Source organism: Numida meleagris, chromosome 27 (genome assembly GCF_002078875.1).
Source record: "Numida meleagris isolate 19003 breed g44 Domestic line chromosome 27, NumMel1.0, whole genome shotgun sequence".
NCBI classification, from domain to species: Eukaryota; Metazoa; Chordata; class Aves; order Galliformes; family Numididae; genus Numida; species Numida meleagris.
Window position 1 is genome coordinate 1,670,975 of NC_034435.1, and position 16,021 is coordinate 1,686,995.

Sequence of the window (16,021 nt, forward strand, 5' to 3'; positions counted from 1 at the left end):
GACAGGGGCAGCGTTTTTTGAGGCCGAACGTCGCCATGATGACGAGCACAGGGCAAGCCCGGAGGACTGCAGTGCCACTTCCCGCCGCCACGCTGTGCCACCAAACACTGCGGCTGCGTGACGGGCCCGGCCGCCCTCCACCACTCCCCCCGAGCAGACGGAGCCGTGAAGGAGAGCGCTGAGCCGCACAGCCCCGCGCGCTCCTCCCCGCCCCCTGGGGTGCCATTTTGTCGAGGGCCGCCCCTCGCCCGCCACGCGCGGCGGAGCCCGCCAGGGGGCGCTGTGGCGCGGCGGGGCCCGGGGCCCGGGGCGGCGCAGCGCGGGGCGGCGCGGGGCCGCCAGGGGGCGCGTGGCGCGCCGCCTTTGTTGCCGTTGGCGCCTTCCTCTATATAAGCGGCGGCGGCGGCGGCGCGCGAGCTCCGGCGGGCTCGGCTCGGCTCGGCTCGGCTCGGCTCGGCTCGGCTCGGCTCGGCTCGGCGGGTTCGGTTCTAGTTCGGTTCGGCTCGGCTCAGCCCGGCACGGCGGCGGCGGGAGGATGGAGATGAGAAAGCGGCTCACGCTGGAGCTGCGCAACAAGAAGCCTGGAGAGGTAGCGCGGCCGCCGAGCACATGGCGAGGGCGGGGAGGGACGCGGGGAGAGCGGCGGGGCCCGGCCCGTGGGCGCCATGGCGGAGCGCGGGGCGGGCGCGCACGTGTCGGAGCGGGGCCGGGCCGCGCTGCCGCCGTTCCCGTGCCCGGAGTTCGCCCAAAATGGTGCCGAGATGGCTCCCGCCGCGCCGGGGCCGTCTAACATGGCCGGAGCGGTCCCGCGCACGCGGCTCGGCCATGTTAGGGGCGGCCCCGGGCGCTGCCCGCCGCCCGCGGGCGCCATGGAGGCCCCGCGTTGAGAGGAGGGGAGGCCCCGGGCCGGGCCTGCGCTGAGGGGCGGTAGGGCCCGGAGCTGCCTCGTGGGGGAGGAGGGTGCGGCCTGCTCGGGGCCTGCGCTGGGTGTGGGGCCGGGGGCTGCGGCCTTGGGCGTTCCTCAGAGCTCGCTGTGCCCCCCCGGGGTGAGCCCGGCCCAGCTCAGGGCTGAGGCCTGCTCCCTGCTGCCGGCCAGCCTGCCCTGCTGCCGCGTGGGGCCGTGGGAAGGCGCCGTGCCCCGTCTTGGGGCTGTTCTCTGTGGGCTGCGCGGGGCTCCGATAGCCCTGGAGGTTCCCAGCGCTCACGGAGCCGCGCTCGCAGTGTGGCGGGTGATGCCAGCGGCACGGGCTGTACTTTCCCCGCTGGTGGTGGAGGTGATTCACAGCCCGTCCTCTCCTTCGCAGCGGCAGACAGGGCTGCGTGGGCTCGCTGAGAGACCTCCCCTCTACTGGGAGAGGAGAGAGCGGGGCTCTTGATATCAAAGGTGGAAATTCCCGTGCTCGGGCCTGCTCCTTTGAGTGGGGTTTCTCCCCTCTTGGAGGAGGGGAAGCTCAGTGCTGAGGCACGGACGCGAAGAGCCCACGCTGGCAGGAGGAGGGTGCTGTGATAGACCTACCCAGCCTAAAAAAAGGAGCGAGGCGATAGCTGAGCTGTCCTAAATCACTTTGCTGCTCGGTTTCCTTCTCCAGTGCCTCCTTGGCTGAACTTTCTGCTTCCCAGTGCCTGCCTGTGGCTTGTACGTCCTTTGCTGTGCTGAGGAATGCTGTCTGCTCAGCTGGTGGGGCCAGTTAAACTGCCTCGCTGCTATGGTGCTTAGATCGCGCTGCACACAGCAGTCAGCCAAAGCTCGAGGCTGGGAGTTTTGCACCCTTCCAAACCATTTGTGTTGTCCTTCAAGCCTCAGCTCCTGGAGCAGCTCATCACTGCTGTGCGCAGTGCTTCAGCAAAGAGGCCTGTCCTTATCTGAGGGCAGCCTTGCCGCCTTGCTGGCTTCCTCATAGCGAGGTAGCTATGACTGTCACCCGTCTCCTGAGATGGTTCGCTGCTTCTCTGCAGCACGTTGCCCTGGGCTGCTCAAAGTCAAGCCGGGATCACAAGGAAAACGCTCCATAAATGGAGCTTGTGGTTGAAGTTAAAGCCTTCCTGGATGGTGAAGGAACTTGCAGAACAAGAACAGTTTGAAGAGTAGAAGTGTCCCTTCAAGGCTGCAAAGCTGCAGGTTTCCTCTTGTTTGACACCAGGAATTTGAGTGTGTGGCATGCTGGGGAAAGGAGCAGGCTCAGTGCGTGTGTGCCCTGCAGCCGAGGCTGGTACGAGCCAGTACTGCTGCTGGAAGGAGCAGTCCTGGCTGCTCAGTCCTGTTCTGCTTTTGCACTGCCAGCTGCAGCATTTGTTCTGCTGGCCAGGGCAAGGCTGTGCTCCAAGTTAAGCAGGTCTCTCCGCAGCTAGGTTGGTTCTTAACCCAGTAATGTTCGCTCTCACTTCTGTGGTGGCACCAAGTGACAGCAGCAGAGTTTTTGGCCACCTTTATGCTTGGATGCTGAGTCTCAGTTTCCTCAGTTTAGTCTGAGGAACAAAATGAGCTCAACTGCAAAACTCCTGGGTGAGCTTGTTTGCTGCTCTGCTCAGAGCCCTGACCAGTACAGCCAGCTCTGGAGTTTGTGTTAACTCATTCTGAGCTGGTGCTGCTGTGAAGTTGTCAGGGCAGCCCTGGAAGAGAGCTCCCTTCTATTAGGACAAAGTCAAGTTCGTATGACACTTCCTAAGAGTTAGCTGATCTGAGCAAGAGGTAAAAGTAGTGATCTGCAAAGGAGAAATTTAGCGAGCAACACGAGCTTTCTGGCCAAGACTCATTTTTGCATCTTGCTGGGAAGAATGCGTGGGGTAAAAGCAAATTTTGGAAACGGCCCGCGAGAACTGGAGCTGTGCTTCATAGAGAAAGAGAGGGGGCTGCCAGGTGTGTGTGTCTGCCCTTTGAGTGCTTACAAGGTGCAGTTCTGTGGTCTTACTGTTGTGGGAGATTTTATACTGAAAGAACCAGATAAAGATGACTGCTGTGCTCGTAGTCTGTGCTTGGCAAAATATTGGATGCCATCAGTGCATGAAGAGTTTGGAGGCTGTGGGGCATGAGGGGTTTGCTCCGTAGGATATCCTGATCTGGAATGGACCTATCAGGATCGAATCCATGGGGAGACTTTCAGTGGGAATGTGCCTTCAGTGGTTCTTTGGGGTGGGTTTTCAAGTGCCCAAGGCAGGCCTAGTGTTGTGGGGAGAACCAAAGGGAACCGAACCAGGTGACCTGGTTTGGCATTCTGTTAATTCAGCCCGAGTTGTGGCTCTGGAAGCTTTTTGAAGCTTTGCATGAAATGCTTTGATGCAACCTTATGGTTCAGCCTCTGAAGGTTTCCTAGTGGAGAAGGGTTTCCGGCAGTCCTTGGCCAGAGTCATATGATGAATGGTGTTAGACTGTTGCACAGCTTGTGCTTAAAGCGTGAAATCCTCACCACGGTTCCTTGTGCTCTCTCAGAAGTGATTTGGCTTTAAGATCTTGCACGTCCCGTGGGGGTGAGCACAGGGGAGACCTTTAGATGTGCACGCTGCTGTGAAATGTCACTTAGCCTGCAGTCAGCTTGATGGGCTTGAGGTGAGGCTCAGCTGGACGTGCAGTGACAGCTCCTGAGTGTCTCTGTTGGCAGGTGAAAGAGCTGGTTCTTGATAACTGCCGTTCAGACGATGGCAAGATCGTTGGGCTCTCTTCAGATTTTGAGAACCTGGAGTTCCTCAGCATGATCAACGTCAACTTGCTGTCCATCTCCAATCTCCCCAAACTTAACAAGCTCCGGAAGGTGAGTCCCATCTCCAGCGGTCCTTGCTCTGAGACAGGCAGGCTGACCTGTCTCTGGTGAGAGCTTTTTCCTGCATCAGCTGGAGAAAAGACACTTGGATTCTCAGTCTGTAAGCTGAGCAAGTGAGAGGTTATTTCTTAGTGTATGAGCAGATGTTTCTGAGCTTGCATTTTAAGCATCCTTTCTTGTTTTTACTGTCGTAAATTTCAGTCATGCATTTTAGGTGTTAGTGTTTGTAGTTAGCTAGCAGGATATGTACTCCCTCAGATCTGCAGTACCAAAGTGGCTGGGAGTGGGAATGGGGGTCTCAGTGAAAACTGGAGCTGCTTCTCTAATAACAGGGTTCTACAGTCTAGTTGTCAGGGAACTGTATTCCCTTTGGCAAAAGCTGAAACACTTTGTGACCATATGATGTTTCCCTCTGGCAGCTGGAGCTGAGTGATAACCGGATTTCTGGTGGCCTTGAAGTTCTAGCAGAGAGAACTCCCAACCTGACACACTTGAATCTAAGCGGCAACAAGATCAAAGACATCAATACCCTGGAACCCTTGGTGAGTGAGAGGCTGTGCTGGGATCTAAGGGATGACATTTCCTTTGGGGAGCATGTCTGTGCAGCAGAAGTCCAACATCTTGGTAACTGTTCCAACAGCACTTCGTGGTTCTGATGGGAACAGATGAGTGGGTCCAATTTGAGGCTGGGCTAATAGTTAATGGCTCCACTGTCTGGAAAACCAGCAGCCAGTTGCTAAAAAGAAGCGTGAAATTTGGGCTGGATGAGTAAAACTGTGGATGCAGTGCTCAGTGTCCATCTGAGAAAGGACCGTTAATGGGTCGGATGCAGTTTGAGGTAGGTGGCACCTGGGGTGTCATGGAGATGAGTTGCTTGGACACCAGTGAGGGCTTCCATTGCATCAAGCCAAAGACACTGATGCTGCGCTGTGACCCTTGCACCCTGGGTGCTGTCAGAACTTACATTGCAGGAGGTTCCTGTTGTGAATGCAGGAACACCATTGCTGGTGCAGCTAAACTGCCCCAAAAAAGGCTCTTGCCTTGTCATCTAGACTCTGTAGCTGTGAACAGCCTGATCGAGGGTGTTGGCCTCAGTTGCTGTTATCTTTGGTCCCTCCAGAAAGAGCTTGAAACTGTTCTCCTTTGCTTAGCCTGGTGCACAGTGTGATAGCCTGAGTGGAGGAGCTGCTGTGGCTGTGCTGAAAGGCATATCAGGGACGGTTTGCAGGCACTGTGCTGCCTGTGTTGTGCTCTTGAGCATTTTGCCTGATGCTTATTGGGCAGTATGAGTCTAGTTCTGTAATTCCTCCTGCTGTGTGGGAGCTGGGCACTGTGCTTGTTACCCACTCCATCATCTAAGAGGGAGTATGATTCCCGTATGGGTCCAAGGAAAGGAAGGTGTAGGACAGAGGAGCTGAAAAGGACTTGTCTTTCAGCATAAATGTTGTCCTACACTTACAAGAATCAGCAACTTTTCTCCACCTGAGGAGCACACAGTGAAAATAATGCATGCAAATATACTTTTTTGTATTAGGTATGGGTAGTAAGCAAACCATCTGTATGCTAATGACTGCTTGATCTCCTAATACTGTTGACTTGTAAATGATCTGCTGACTTGATCTTTGCAGAAAAAGTTGCCAAACCTGCATAGTCTGGACCTCTTCAACTGTGAGGTGACAATGCTCATCAACTACCGGGAGAGTGTGTTCACCCTTCTGCCCCAGCTCACCTACCTAGATGGATTTGATGCTGATGAGCAGGAAGCCCCTGACTCAGACCCTGAGGCAGATGGGGATGGACTGGAAGATGAGTATGAGAATGGGGAAGGTAAGGATTTTCTCCTTTTGCTTGGGAACAGCCCATTTTTCCCTTCTGTATGATTGTGTTGGTAAATAAATGATTATAACTTGCCACTTTAGGGGCTGTCTGGACAGGCCTGCTCATTCCTCTCTTTGGGCTGCATGAGAAGTGAGACTTGCTGCAGGCTGACAGGGCTTGCTGCTGGTACTCCTTGTGCATGCTTGTTTGGTGTGATGTCCTTCCTATTACTCCAGCTCTGGGAGGTGTGGGCTTGCTGTCTGGGATTAGCAAGTATTTGGAAAGCATAGTATTTTTGTCTTTTGGTAGAAGGTGAGGAAGAGGAGGATGATGATGAGGAAGATGACTTGGATGAAGAAGTCATTGATGAAGAAGATGATGAAGATGATGATCTGGAAGGTGAAGAGGAGGAGGATGGAGTAGATGATGAGGTGAGGCTTTCAGTCATTACTGTATGTCTTCAGCAGCATTTTGGCTTGCTTGACAGTGTGTTTGTATTTTAATCTTGTGACTCATCAGACCAGATGTCACAGATACCTCTTTGTGGGCAGATTCAAGGGGTCCTACCCTGGGCTTTGGCTTTTCCCATCAGATGGGGGACCCTTTTTACTCCATCAGAATCTTATGGTCCAGTAGTTTTCTACTTAGACTGATACTTCTGTGTCAATCTTCAAGCCATAAAGCCATACACAGACCACTCTTAAAGGGTGCTATTAAGGAAAGAGGAGCTTCTCCATGCTCAGCTCGTACCTGGCACCCTAACTAAGGCAGGAGCAGAGGTGAAGGAAAAGGCTTGTGCTTTCTGTAACAAGGTGTCTTGTTTTGACTCCAGGAGGAAGATGAGGAGGAAGATGGTGAGGATGAAGAAGATGATGAAGCTGATGATGGTAAGTTGAATTCTAACAAACTGTCTGCCTTGCAAAGCTGTCTTGACAGTCTTGGCACGTTGGCTCTATTCTTAGAGCTTCCCAAGCTTCTGCTCCTTGTTGCCTTCAGCTTTTCCATGACTGGTGCAGTGTACCTCTTTGCAGACAGTGCTAAGCTGTTGCTTGTGCCTGAGCTAACTATAAAATAGTGGCTAAAACCTGAGAGTTAAGCGGTAGTGATGGGGAAGTAAGTTTCAGCTGGTAGATCTGCCAAATATTAGAGGTAAATTGCCTAGTGAACCAGTTTAAGTAGCTTGAACCTGATGGTTCTTGCCAGACTGGGGCTTGTCATGTACTCTCCTATTAGCAGTCTCTGTGAGAAACGCTCTTGGAGCTCCCTGTTCATCTCTCCTGTCAGCTCTGGAGAGGGGGTATAGACCTGAACTTGAGTCAGTACTCCTCTGGTTGTAAACACCTGAATGCATTGACAGAATTATAGTGGCTGGCATCACTTCAAATGTCCTTGCATGAGTTTGGTCAGAAATGACTGAATTGTGTAGTTGTTCTGCTTTTGGGAGTGCTCAATGAAAAGCCTGCTTTGAAGCACTTGATGAAATGTGGGATGCTTGGAGGCCGTAAAAATAGTTACTGCTTCATGTGAGTCCAGGCTTTTTGGGTAGCATGAGAAACTGAGCTGGGTGGATCTGATATGTCATGGTGAGAGTCTAGTCTGTGCTTGCTCACCAGCAAGCTGCAGCTGCTGAGGCTTGTAGCCACAGTTCAAGTGCTGTTCCATAAGATTGAACAGAGCTTCATGCTTCACCTCTGTTTGCAGACCTTCCACGAGGGGAGAAGAGAAAACGAAATCTAGAGGATGAAGGAGAGGAAGACCCAGAAGACGAAGAGGATGATGAGGATGACTGATCCCAGCGAGCCAATCAGTTTTACAGACTATGACTGTGCTTGTCTTAACCTCCCCGTTGTGTCTATGTGAGACTGTAAATCCCCATCTCCCGCTCCTCCTCCCCTTTGTATGGCTGCAGCGTCCACAATATATTTTTTTAAGATGTAGAATACTGTAGGCATTCAGGGGAATCTTCCATACAAGGCTCTCTTTCTCACAAGTATCTCATGACCAAAGGCTTTCTCCGTTCTGTGGTTTGTGCAGCAGTTTGCAAAAAAAAAAAAAAAGAGAAAAAAAAAAATTCCTCCTAGGGTATCTTTCGTGTCTGAAATCAGCCTTGCCACACTGGACCCAGAGCTCCAGCTCACCACCCTGCCTGACAGCCAAGAAGATGTGTTTGCTATCTGCATGCCCTCAGACCTGCTTTCCGAAGACACTCGAGCCATCTTGAGCAGTGGGTGCAAATCTGGTTCATCTGAAAGGACTCTAAGCAACCCATCACTGAGGTCTCTCTGATCTGAAATAATGGTGATGTGATCTCTGGATATGCTTGAAGATACTTTAGTGTTGGGATTGTGGGGTGCCTGGGGTCTTGGGTGGGGGGTTGACTGCTTGCAAGACCTGGTACCTCTGGTGATGCACCTTGCAGTAGCCCTGTACTTGCTTTCCTATTTTTTTATAAACTGGAATATTTTTTTTTTTCCTGATTGCCACCTAATAACTTTGACTTGGATGCCCAAGTAGTGCTGATTTATGGTCCTGAACATCTGCTGTGCTGAGGCTTGTCATCGTTCTAGCAGCCTGTGCTTTGGGAAGAGATAGGAAATAGCAGGTTTAGGGATACTGCACTTCTGTCAAACTCCATTTCGCACTGTACAGAACACGTTCAACCAGTATCACTGTGATGCACCTAACTCGGCGTTCCCCGGGAGACCGTGTTAGCCTATATATTCTCAGGGTCCTTCTGCTAGCCAGTAACAGCTCTGGACAGTTGCCTGGTGCGTTTCCTCCTCCTTTTTCCTTTTCAGCACGAAGAGAAGCGCATTGATCAGAAATCCAGCTCGCTCCCCTTCATGCTCTTCACACTGCAGCCGTGGAGCGTGTCTCCTTCTGACCTGGGGTGGCTGGAGCAGGGAAGGGGGGGGGGAATTGGACCGGGGCGAGCTCTCCACTGCAGGGTTTCTGACCTCTGACCCTTCCTTCCCCTGCCACGAGGCGTTGGGATGGCACAGCTGATAGCTTCTGGAGAGAGACCTGGCCCTGTGGCCTCCAGGGATGGGAACTGTTGGGTGCTGGGTGCCTGCATTCGGGACAGAGGGAGCCACGCAGTTGCTGGGGGCATCCCACTGCTGCGGGGGCACTGGCACTTTGTGGAGCTGTGCTCGGTGCTCCGGGCCACCCGCTGGCACCCAGCACCTGGAGGTGAGGCTCACAGAGTTCCTGCAGGAGTGGGGTGTGTTGCAGCACATCGGAGTTCCTGTTGCTTTGTTCCGTTCTCGCTGTTGTCTCTTGCATTGTACAGTAGCTGTAACCATTCGGAGAAGAACTACTCCTGTAAAATGCAAACTGAGTAACTTATAAATGTTAAAGGAATTTAAAAAAAAAAAAGGAAAAAAAAAAATCAGAGCAGCAGTTACTTCTAATTTTTTTTTTCCCTGCATTTTTAGCAGATTGTATGGATTTTATAATAGCCTAGTAACTGTCAGGTTTCGATTGGTCAGACTAGTCCCAGAAATAAGGATCTCCAGCCCTTTTGTATCTTTTGTTACAAAATTTGGATAAAACTTTTAATAAAGACTTCAGTTTTTAAAAACCCATGGCAATGAACGTTGTCTTCACTGCCTCTGCTCTAGGAACGCCAGAGCTGCCAGCAGCCCGTGGAAGCCCTGGCTTGGAAGTTCTGGGGCAGTTTTTCTTGAGCAGCTGGATCCTTTCCTGCAGCAGTGACGGCCCTGCTCACCTTTCCATGGCCCCTTTTTTTTGCACTGAGCCCCAGCTGGGAGGATCCTTGGTAAGTGAAGCTTGTCTGTTATCGTTGTGAGGAGGGGGGGGGGCTTCTTATGGGGTGGGGGTGGAGATGGGAAGCGTGTTGGGGAATCTCGTGCAGGATGTGTCTGTGGGGTTTGTATGGGATTGGTGCAGCTCTGGGCTGCTCCTGTGAATTGCCACAGCTGGGGTCGGGGGGAGCTGTGGGGCTGCTGTTGGAAGGACAGGTAGGTGTGTTTCTGCTTCTCTACCTGTAGGAAAAGCCTCTGGTTGAATGCTGAAAACAGTCTGAGGACAGATTCAACTGCTGGGAGCTTGGCCCCGCTGAGGACAGTGATACAGCTTTAGGGTGGCACGGGGTGGGGGGGGAAGAGGGGTGAACAGCCTCAGCCTCAGTATTGGGGTGCATCAAAGGCAGCTCTGGAGCAGGGATTGGGTGCTGGGGGCTGAACCCAGGCTGGGCTGGGGGGCTTTGGGGGAGGGACTCTGAAAGGCGAGCTGTGCCCCCTCCCTGGGGGCTCAAGGTGCCCTTGGGGCTGCGTGGTCCTGGTGAGCTGCGACTTGTGCAGCTCTGTGGGTTTTACCTGAGGTTCTTTGCAGGGCGGTTGTGCCCAGTGCACTGTTACAGGGCCAGCCCAGGGGCTGGTGAGGGATGAGGGCAGAGCTGCAGGTGCAGTTTGTGCAGCCTCGCTGCTGCTCAGTGCTCTATCCCCAGCAGGAGGGGCTGGGGCTGCTCCCTTTGCTCACCTTCCCCTATGCACGGAGCTGGGTGAGCTGGAGCTGTGGCTTCAGGGCTGCATGGAGGGAGCTGGGAACATGCAGCCCACCCAAGATCTGTGTTATGGGGTCAGTGTTCCAGCTGTGCTGCAGGAATCCCATATGTACATCCCCTACAGCTGCTGTGTGGGATCCATGGAGTGTATCACGCAATGGGGGTGAGTAGCTCACAGCTACTGCTTGCAGCAAATCCATCTTCTTCCAGCCAAAGAAAATAAAAGCTCCAGGTCCTTCAGTGCAGGGGGCAGAGCCTGAGCTCCCAGCTGGGCAGCAGGATGGGGGCTGCCCCTGGATGACCTTGGCTCCATCCCTATGAAGTTTGTTCCAGATGCTGGGTCTCCTTCAAACCCACTCTTTCCACACCCTTCCCATGGTGGGACCCCCTGCTGTGCAGTGCAGGGCCCCTGCTGCCCCATCTGCCCCCTCACTGGGGTGGGGGCAGCTCCTTAGGGCTGGCACAGCTCCCCATTGCCCCCCACAGAGGCTCTCCCAGCCGCTGCTCCTGTACAATTCCTATTTATTAATTTCCAGACCTTGTTCCTGAGCGTCCACTGGGCTCCCCCCAACCCCCTGGGGCTGGAGCAATGGAACTTCTAGGGAAGGGAGAGACACAAGGGATCCTGGGGGGGCTTAGCATTTTCAAAAAGAAAGGGGAGAGAGACTTTTTAAAAAAAAAAAAACAAAAAAAAAAACCCAAAACAACAAATTGCCACCCCCCTCTGGCAGCCTGTGCTGAGGCTGGGGGCTGCTCCCAGGGTCCTAGGGCCGTGGCGTGGGGCATGTGGTGCCCTTAGCCCAGCAGGAGCAGGGCTCCTCAGAGCTGCGAGTACAGGGAGTTCTCCATCTCTGGCGTCAGCTTCGAGTGGAAGGAGGCAATGCTCACCCCAAAATCTGCAGGGAGAGGGAAGAGAGCTGTCAGGTCTGGGGCTGAGCTGCATGGGTTCCTCTGGGGGCATGCGGTGGGTTGGGAACACACGGGGGTGCTACCCACGGGGAATGCAGTGGGGTTGATCCCCATTAACGCCTTCTTCCCCCAACCCACACCCTCTGAGAGCCCCCTTCTCACCCCTTAGGGGCTGAAGCAGAAGAAGGGGATGCTCGTGCTCAATCCCATTTGAAAAGGGCACCTGGGGTCCCCCACGCCACCCCAACCCCCCCAGGGCCATACCCACGTCTGTGTCCAAGCGCCCGGCTGACGGCGGGTTCTTGCGGTGCTCCTCGATGTGCAGCGTCATCTCCTCCCGCGAGGCAGTGGAGTAAGGGCACTGCATGCAGGTGTAGCGGCCCCGCGTGTGCTCCCACACAATGCGGCTGTTGGAGGAGTGCCCTGCAAGGACAGGTGAGGAGGGAAGCACAGAGCCTGCTGGGAGCACCCGTGGCCATGAGTGGGATAGGTATGGGGCGGTGCCGTGGAGCTGTGGGGTAGGAGCCCCCCGTTCTGAGCCCTGCCATGTGAAGAGGTCCCGGATTTGAGGGAGACCCCAAAGCCAGAGGAGGGGCCTGAAATCTGAGAGCAGAGTTGGCCATGGGCACCGCGTGGAGCTGTGCCGTGGAGCCGCGGGGTAGGAACACCCCACTCCAAGGAGGGACCTGAAATCAGGGGGAGCCCCCTGCATCTACAGGGGGAACCCCAAATCGAAGAGTATAGCTGGCCATGGGTATCACATGGACCTGTGGGGTAGAAGCTTTCTACTTTGAGCCCTGCAGAATGCACAGGTCCCTTCTCCATGGGAGGGACTCCAAGTCTGGGGGAGACCCCCAAACCTAAGAACAGAGCTGGCCATGGGCATCGCATGAAACAGTGTCCCTTGGCCGTGGCTGCTGGAAGCATGGTGGGGTTTCAGTGCAAGCAGCTGCTGCACCCCCTATTGGTGCTGCTGCTGAACCCAAGTTTAGCAAATTCTGGAGGGGGGGGGAATGATGCAGACAGCAACAACCCCCACCACCTCAAAGCGTACCTGGGCAGCATCCCCTCTGCACAGAGCTCCCTAAAATGAGGGTGCTTTCCCTCCCCCCTGTGCTATGGGGGCTCTCCCCTCCCCTACAGCCCCCCTACGCCTCCCCCCACCCCCCCAAAGTGACAAAGCAGCCCCCAACCAGTCGGTGCCGAACTAACCTGGAGTCACTCCTGAGCCAAAGCATGGGAGGAGTGGGCTGACACTCACACCTGCGGAGGGAATCGAGGGGCGAGACAAGCATTAGGCCTTCCCCTCCCTGGGTGGGGGGGGATGTGGGGGGCAGGCCTGGCACCCCAGCATGCGGGGGAGCAGCAGGGCCGGGCCAATTTGGAGCATTTTGGTGGTCGCTTTCGTTATTTTTCTTTCCCAATTTGGTGGGGGGAGGCAGGGAACGGCGGTGGGGTGAGGCAGAGAGCGGTGGGGGTGGGCAGCTCCAGGCTGTGGGCTACGGGGCGTAGGGGGGATCCTCGCTGGCCGTCGTCGCGTCCTGGTCCGGGAGCAGAAGAAGCATTGCCCTAACGGCCGCCTGCGCTCACCTTGGCTCTTCTTCCAGACGGCGTTGGAGGCTGACGGGCCATGGCCGGGAGCGCAGGGCCGCAGGCGGGGCTGGGCCGTGGGCAGGCCGAAGGGCACCGGGGGGTGCACGTAGGAGAGGAATGGCACCGAGGAAGGGGGAGGAGGAGGAGGAGGAGGAGGCCCCGAGAAGCGAGTCAAGGTCGGAGGGCCAAACAGGTTGGGTTCCAGCAGCGGGAAGGGGTGCGGGGCCGGCGGGACGAGCGGCAGCGCTTCCAGCGAGCCGGGCAGCTCGGGCAGGCTGGAGGCCGTGTCTGCGCCGGGGGCCGTGGCGATGGCTTCTTTCTCCGTGTGCCGGATGACGGTGGGAGGCTTGGGCAGCCCCTCGGGGGGTGGTTTGGCCGTGGGTTCCTTCTCTTGGGTGGGGGGGGTGGGCTTCTCGGCCTTTTGGGGCGGCGGTGCGGGGCTGCTGGCGCGGTCGGAGCAGACGTGGAGGTGCTTGAAGAGGGAGCGGTGGGTGCGGAAGCGCAGCAGGCAGTTCTCACACCTGCGGGGCCACAGGCAGCGTCAGGTTTGGGGCGGTCCTCCCCTGGTCACCTTGGGGCATGCAGACCCTCTGACCTGGGGTCTGCCCCGTGAGGGTGGGGTGCTGGGGGGTGTGCCACTGGGTGACCCCAAATGGGAGGTGGGATGGGGCTCCGTGTACCTGGGATGAGTCCATGGAGAGATGTGGGGTGGGGACAAGAGGGGGGCAGGGACAAGGTGAGGGGACCAGGACTCACTTGAAGTAGCGGTTGGGTTTGTAGTGCACCTTCATGTGGGCCATGAGGTCCTGCATGCTGGGGAGGGTCTCTGTGCAGCCCAGCGTGGGGCACTGGAAGGTTTTGCCTGCAAAGAAAGAAATGGGGCTGAGTCAGCACTGTCCTGGCTGCACTGCACCCCTGGGGTGGGGATCCCGGCACCGTCCCCATCCCCTTCCGTGCTGTGCCACCACCGTGTCCCTGTACTCCCCTGGGCTCTGCGAGCACTATTTGTGCACCACAGGCCATTCCTGCCTTGCTGTCCCCTTACCCTCGAGGGACTGCGTGGGTCTGTAGTGCACCTTCAGGTGGTCCATCAGCTCTTGCATGCTGGGGAAGGCCAATTTGCAGCCGTAGCTGGAGCAAGCGTAATGCTTCCCTGCAAGAAGACACCGCTATTGGCCTTGTCCCCTGACCTGACTGTCACCTGTGGGTCACCAGGGTGCGTGATTCGCTCAGCTCACCTGGAGCTGGACGGCGCTTTAGGAGCCGCAGGTCCTGCGCTGGGGGGGCTCCTCCGCTCCCCAGTGCTGGCACGGGGCCGCTGGGCAGCACTGCCTCGCTGCAGCCTGCAGGGAAGAGGTGGTGGGATTGGTGCCCTGTGCAGCCACCGTGATCCCAAACCATCACCCCTACCCTGGCCGTGGAGCAGAGCGCGATCTGGGGGGGGGTGTTTGTGGCCATGGCTCCGTGCCTACAATAGGATTTGTGGTGTCCCCCATTGTCGCGCCCCTCAGACAGCAGCCTGCCCCACGCTGCCCCAGGGACTCACCTGCCCCCTCCCCAGCGTATTTCCCCCCCAGGGAGAAGGGGGGCAGAGCTTCGTCCTTCTCCGTCTTCATGGCTGCTGCAGGGCACGGGGCTCTCCTCTTCTTGGTGGTGCTGCACCCAACCAAGGAGCAGGGGGTTAACACTGAGCACGGAGCAACAACCACCTCCTCTGGGTGTTAAAGCCATCCCCCTCCCTCCCCACCTCTCCCACCCCACACGTGGTCCCTAAAGCAAGCAAACATCACTCCCTCTATCACGTGCCATGGGGCACAGCCCCACGCATTACCAGGTTTTAGGGTCAGGTGCAGCACAGCATCCATAGGCAAACCCTACCCTGGACCCACAGGACCACCCCCCCAAACCCAAGGTGACACGGTAATGGAGGTATTTCCCCAGCTTTTCAGGGGAGAGTCAGCTTAAAACATATGGTTTTGGGGTGCTGTGGGATTGCAAGCTGTATCGGGAAGCACAGCCTGGATGGATTGGGAAAGGGGAGGTCTCAGCACATGGGGTGACGCTGAAAGGAGCTGCTGGGATTGGTGCTGGAGCCCACGAGCAGTGTCCATCCCAGGGGCTGGCAGCCCCCACACACCACAGCTTCCAATGAAGAATTTCCTGATTTCTTGAAAAAACATACTTGGGAAAATTCCCTTTTTGGTGTCCTGCTCCCTTACGGCCTCATCTGGAGGGGGCTGGCACTGGGACCATGTGGTGGCATTGGGCATGGTGGCACTGGGTTAACCCAGTAAGGTGGTGGTCTGCAACCATCCTAAGGACGTGGAGGGTCAGGAAACACTGTAGGAGCATCGCTGCTCCAGGAACTGTCCCAGATTTGGGGGAGGTAGTGGCACCTGCACCACTCTGCTGCCACTTGTCACCTCTTGCAGGACAGCGTCCTTCTGCAATGCTGAGCACGGTGCTGTGAGCCGGTGTTCCCATCCCCAGGACCCCATGGAGATGTCAACCCCAACCCCAGAGCAAACCCTGCCCTGCAAACCCGAATCCCGGAGCTGTTGCACTCTCGGTGTCACTTTCCATAGCATTTTGCTGCAAACCCCATGGCACTGCTCCTGTGCTGAGTGGGGAGCCCATAATAACCCCTTCTGGGGTCCGAGGGGGTTTGCAGCCTAGAGCAGCTCTGGGACTGATTCAGTTAATAATGAGCACAGCTCATCCCCCTCAAGCAAACCGGAGGGTTTATGTGATTCACAGACATCCACAAATCCACTCCGGGAGGAGAAATGGGTCCGATAATCCCCCCCCCCCGAGCATCTCCGTGCGATCCGCAGCTCCTCAGCTTGGGAGATGAGAGACAAAGGCTGGCTCGTGGGACCGCCCCTGGGAGGTGACAGCCGAGCAGGGACTCCTGCATTGGCCTTTACCCCCCACCATCTTTACCCTATGGGTGCGGGAGGAGGATGCAGGGTGACCCCAGGGATGCTCAGGGTGCCAATAGGTCCCAGTGCTCCCAAACTCACTGGGATGGAGGGGGCTCTCAGCTCCTCACCCCATGGCTACCAACCCCTACGGCTGGCACCCCCCTGGCTAGCAGCGTCCTGTGGCTAGTGGCCCCCATAGATAATACACCCATGGCTACCAACCCCAATGGCTGGGAGCCCCCCAGCAGACCACCCCCCTGCCCATGGAGTATGGCAGGCAGCACCCTACCAGCACCACACCTACGGCTACGAGGCTCTGTGGCTGGTAGCCCACCCCTGCTAACAGCCCCTTTGTATTAGTGACAGCCCTCCAGCAACAATACACCATGGCCAGCAGACTCTATGGCTCGTAGCCCCCCCACGCTAACAGCCCCCCAGCAATACACCCATGGCTACGAGCCTTAGTGGCTCCCCACCCCCCCAACCCCAAGCAA

General features: G+C 56.4%; 2 protein-coding genes across 3 annotated transcripts; one reads left to right on the forward strand and one right to left on the reverse strand.

Annotated features, from left to right (window-relative positions):
* LOC110388905 (acidic leucine-rich nuclear phosphoprotein 32 family member B) lies at positions 414 to 9,160 on the forward strand. 2 transcript variants are annotated; one of them, XM_021378644.1, is made up of 7 exons: positions 414 to 589; positions 3,597 to 3,746; positions 4,175 to 4,297; positions 5,384 to 5,582; positions 5,886 to 6,004; positions 6,406 to 6,460; positions 7,275 to 9,160. In XM_021378644.1, the coding sequence occupies exons 1-7, from the start codon at positions 536 to 538 to the stop codon at positions 7,361 to 7,363; spliced, it is 789 nt and encodes a 262-aa protein (XP_021234319.1). In that variant the 5' UTR covers positions 414 to 535; the 3' UTR covers positions 7,364 to 9,160. The 2 variants fall into 2 exon arrangements, with proteins under 2 accessions (XP_021234319.1, XP_021234318.1); XM_021378643.1 differs by having other exon boundaries at positions 415 to 589; positions 5,883 to 6,004.
* On the reverse strand, positions 10,607 to 16,002 carry ZNF414 (zinc finger protein 414). Its single transcript, XM_021378642.1, has 7 exons — positions 14,150 to 16,002; positions 13,842 to 13,946; positions 13,649 to 13,756; positions 13,360 to 13,465; positions 12,223 to 13,124; positions 11,275 to 11,433; positions 10,607 to 10,997 (listed from the first exon to the last, which is right to left on the reverse strand). The coding sequence occupies exons 1-5, from the start codon at positions 14,217 to 14,219 to the stop codon at positions 12,305 to 12,307; spliced, it is 1,209 nt and encodes a 402-aa protein (XP_021234317.1). The 5' UTR covers positions 14,220 to 16,002; the 3' UTR covers positions 10,607 to 10,997; positions 11,275 to 11,433; positions 12,223 to 12,304.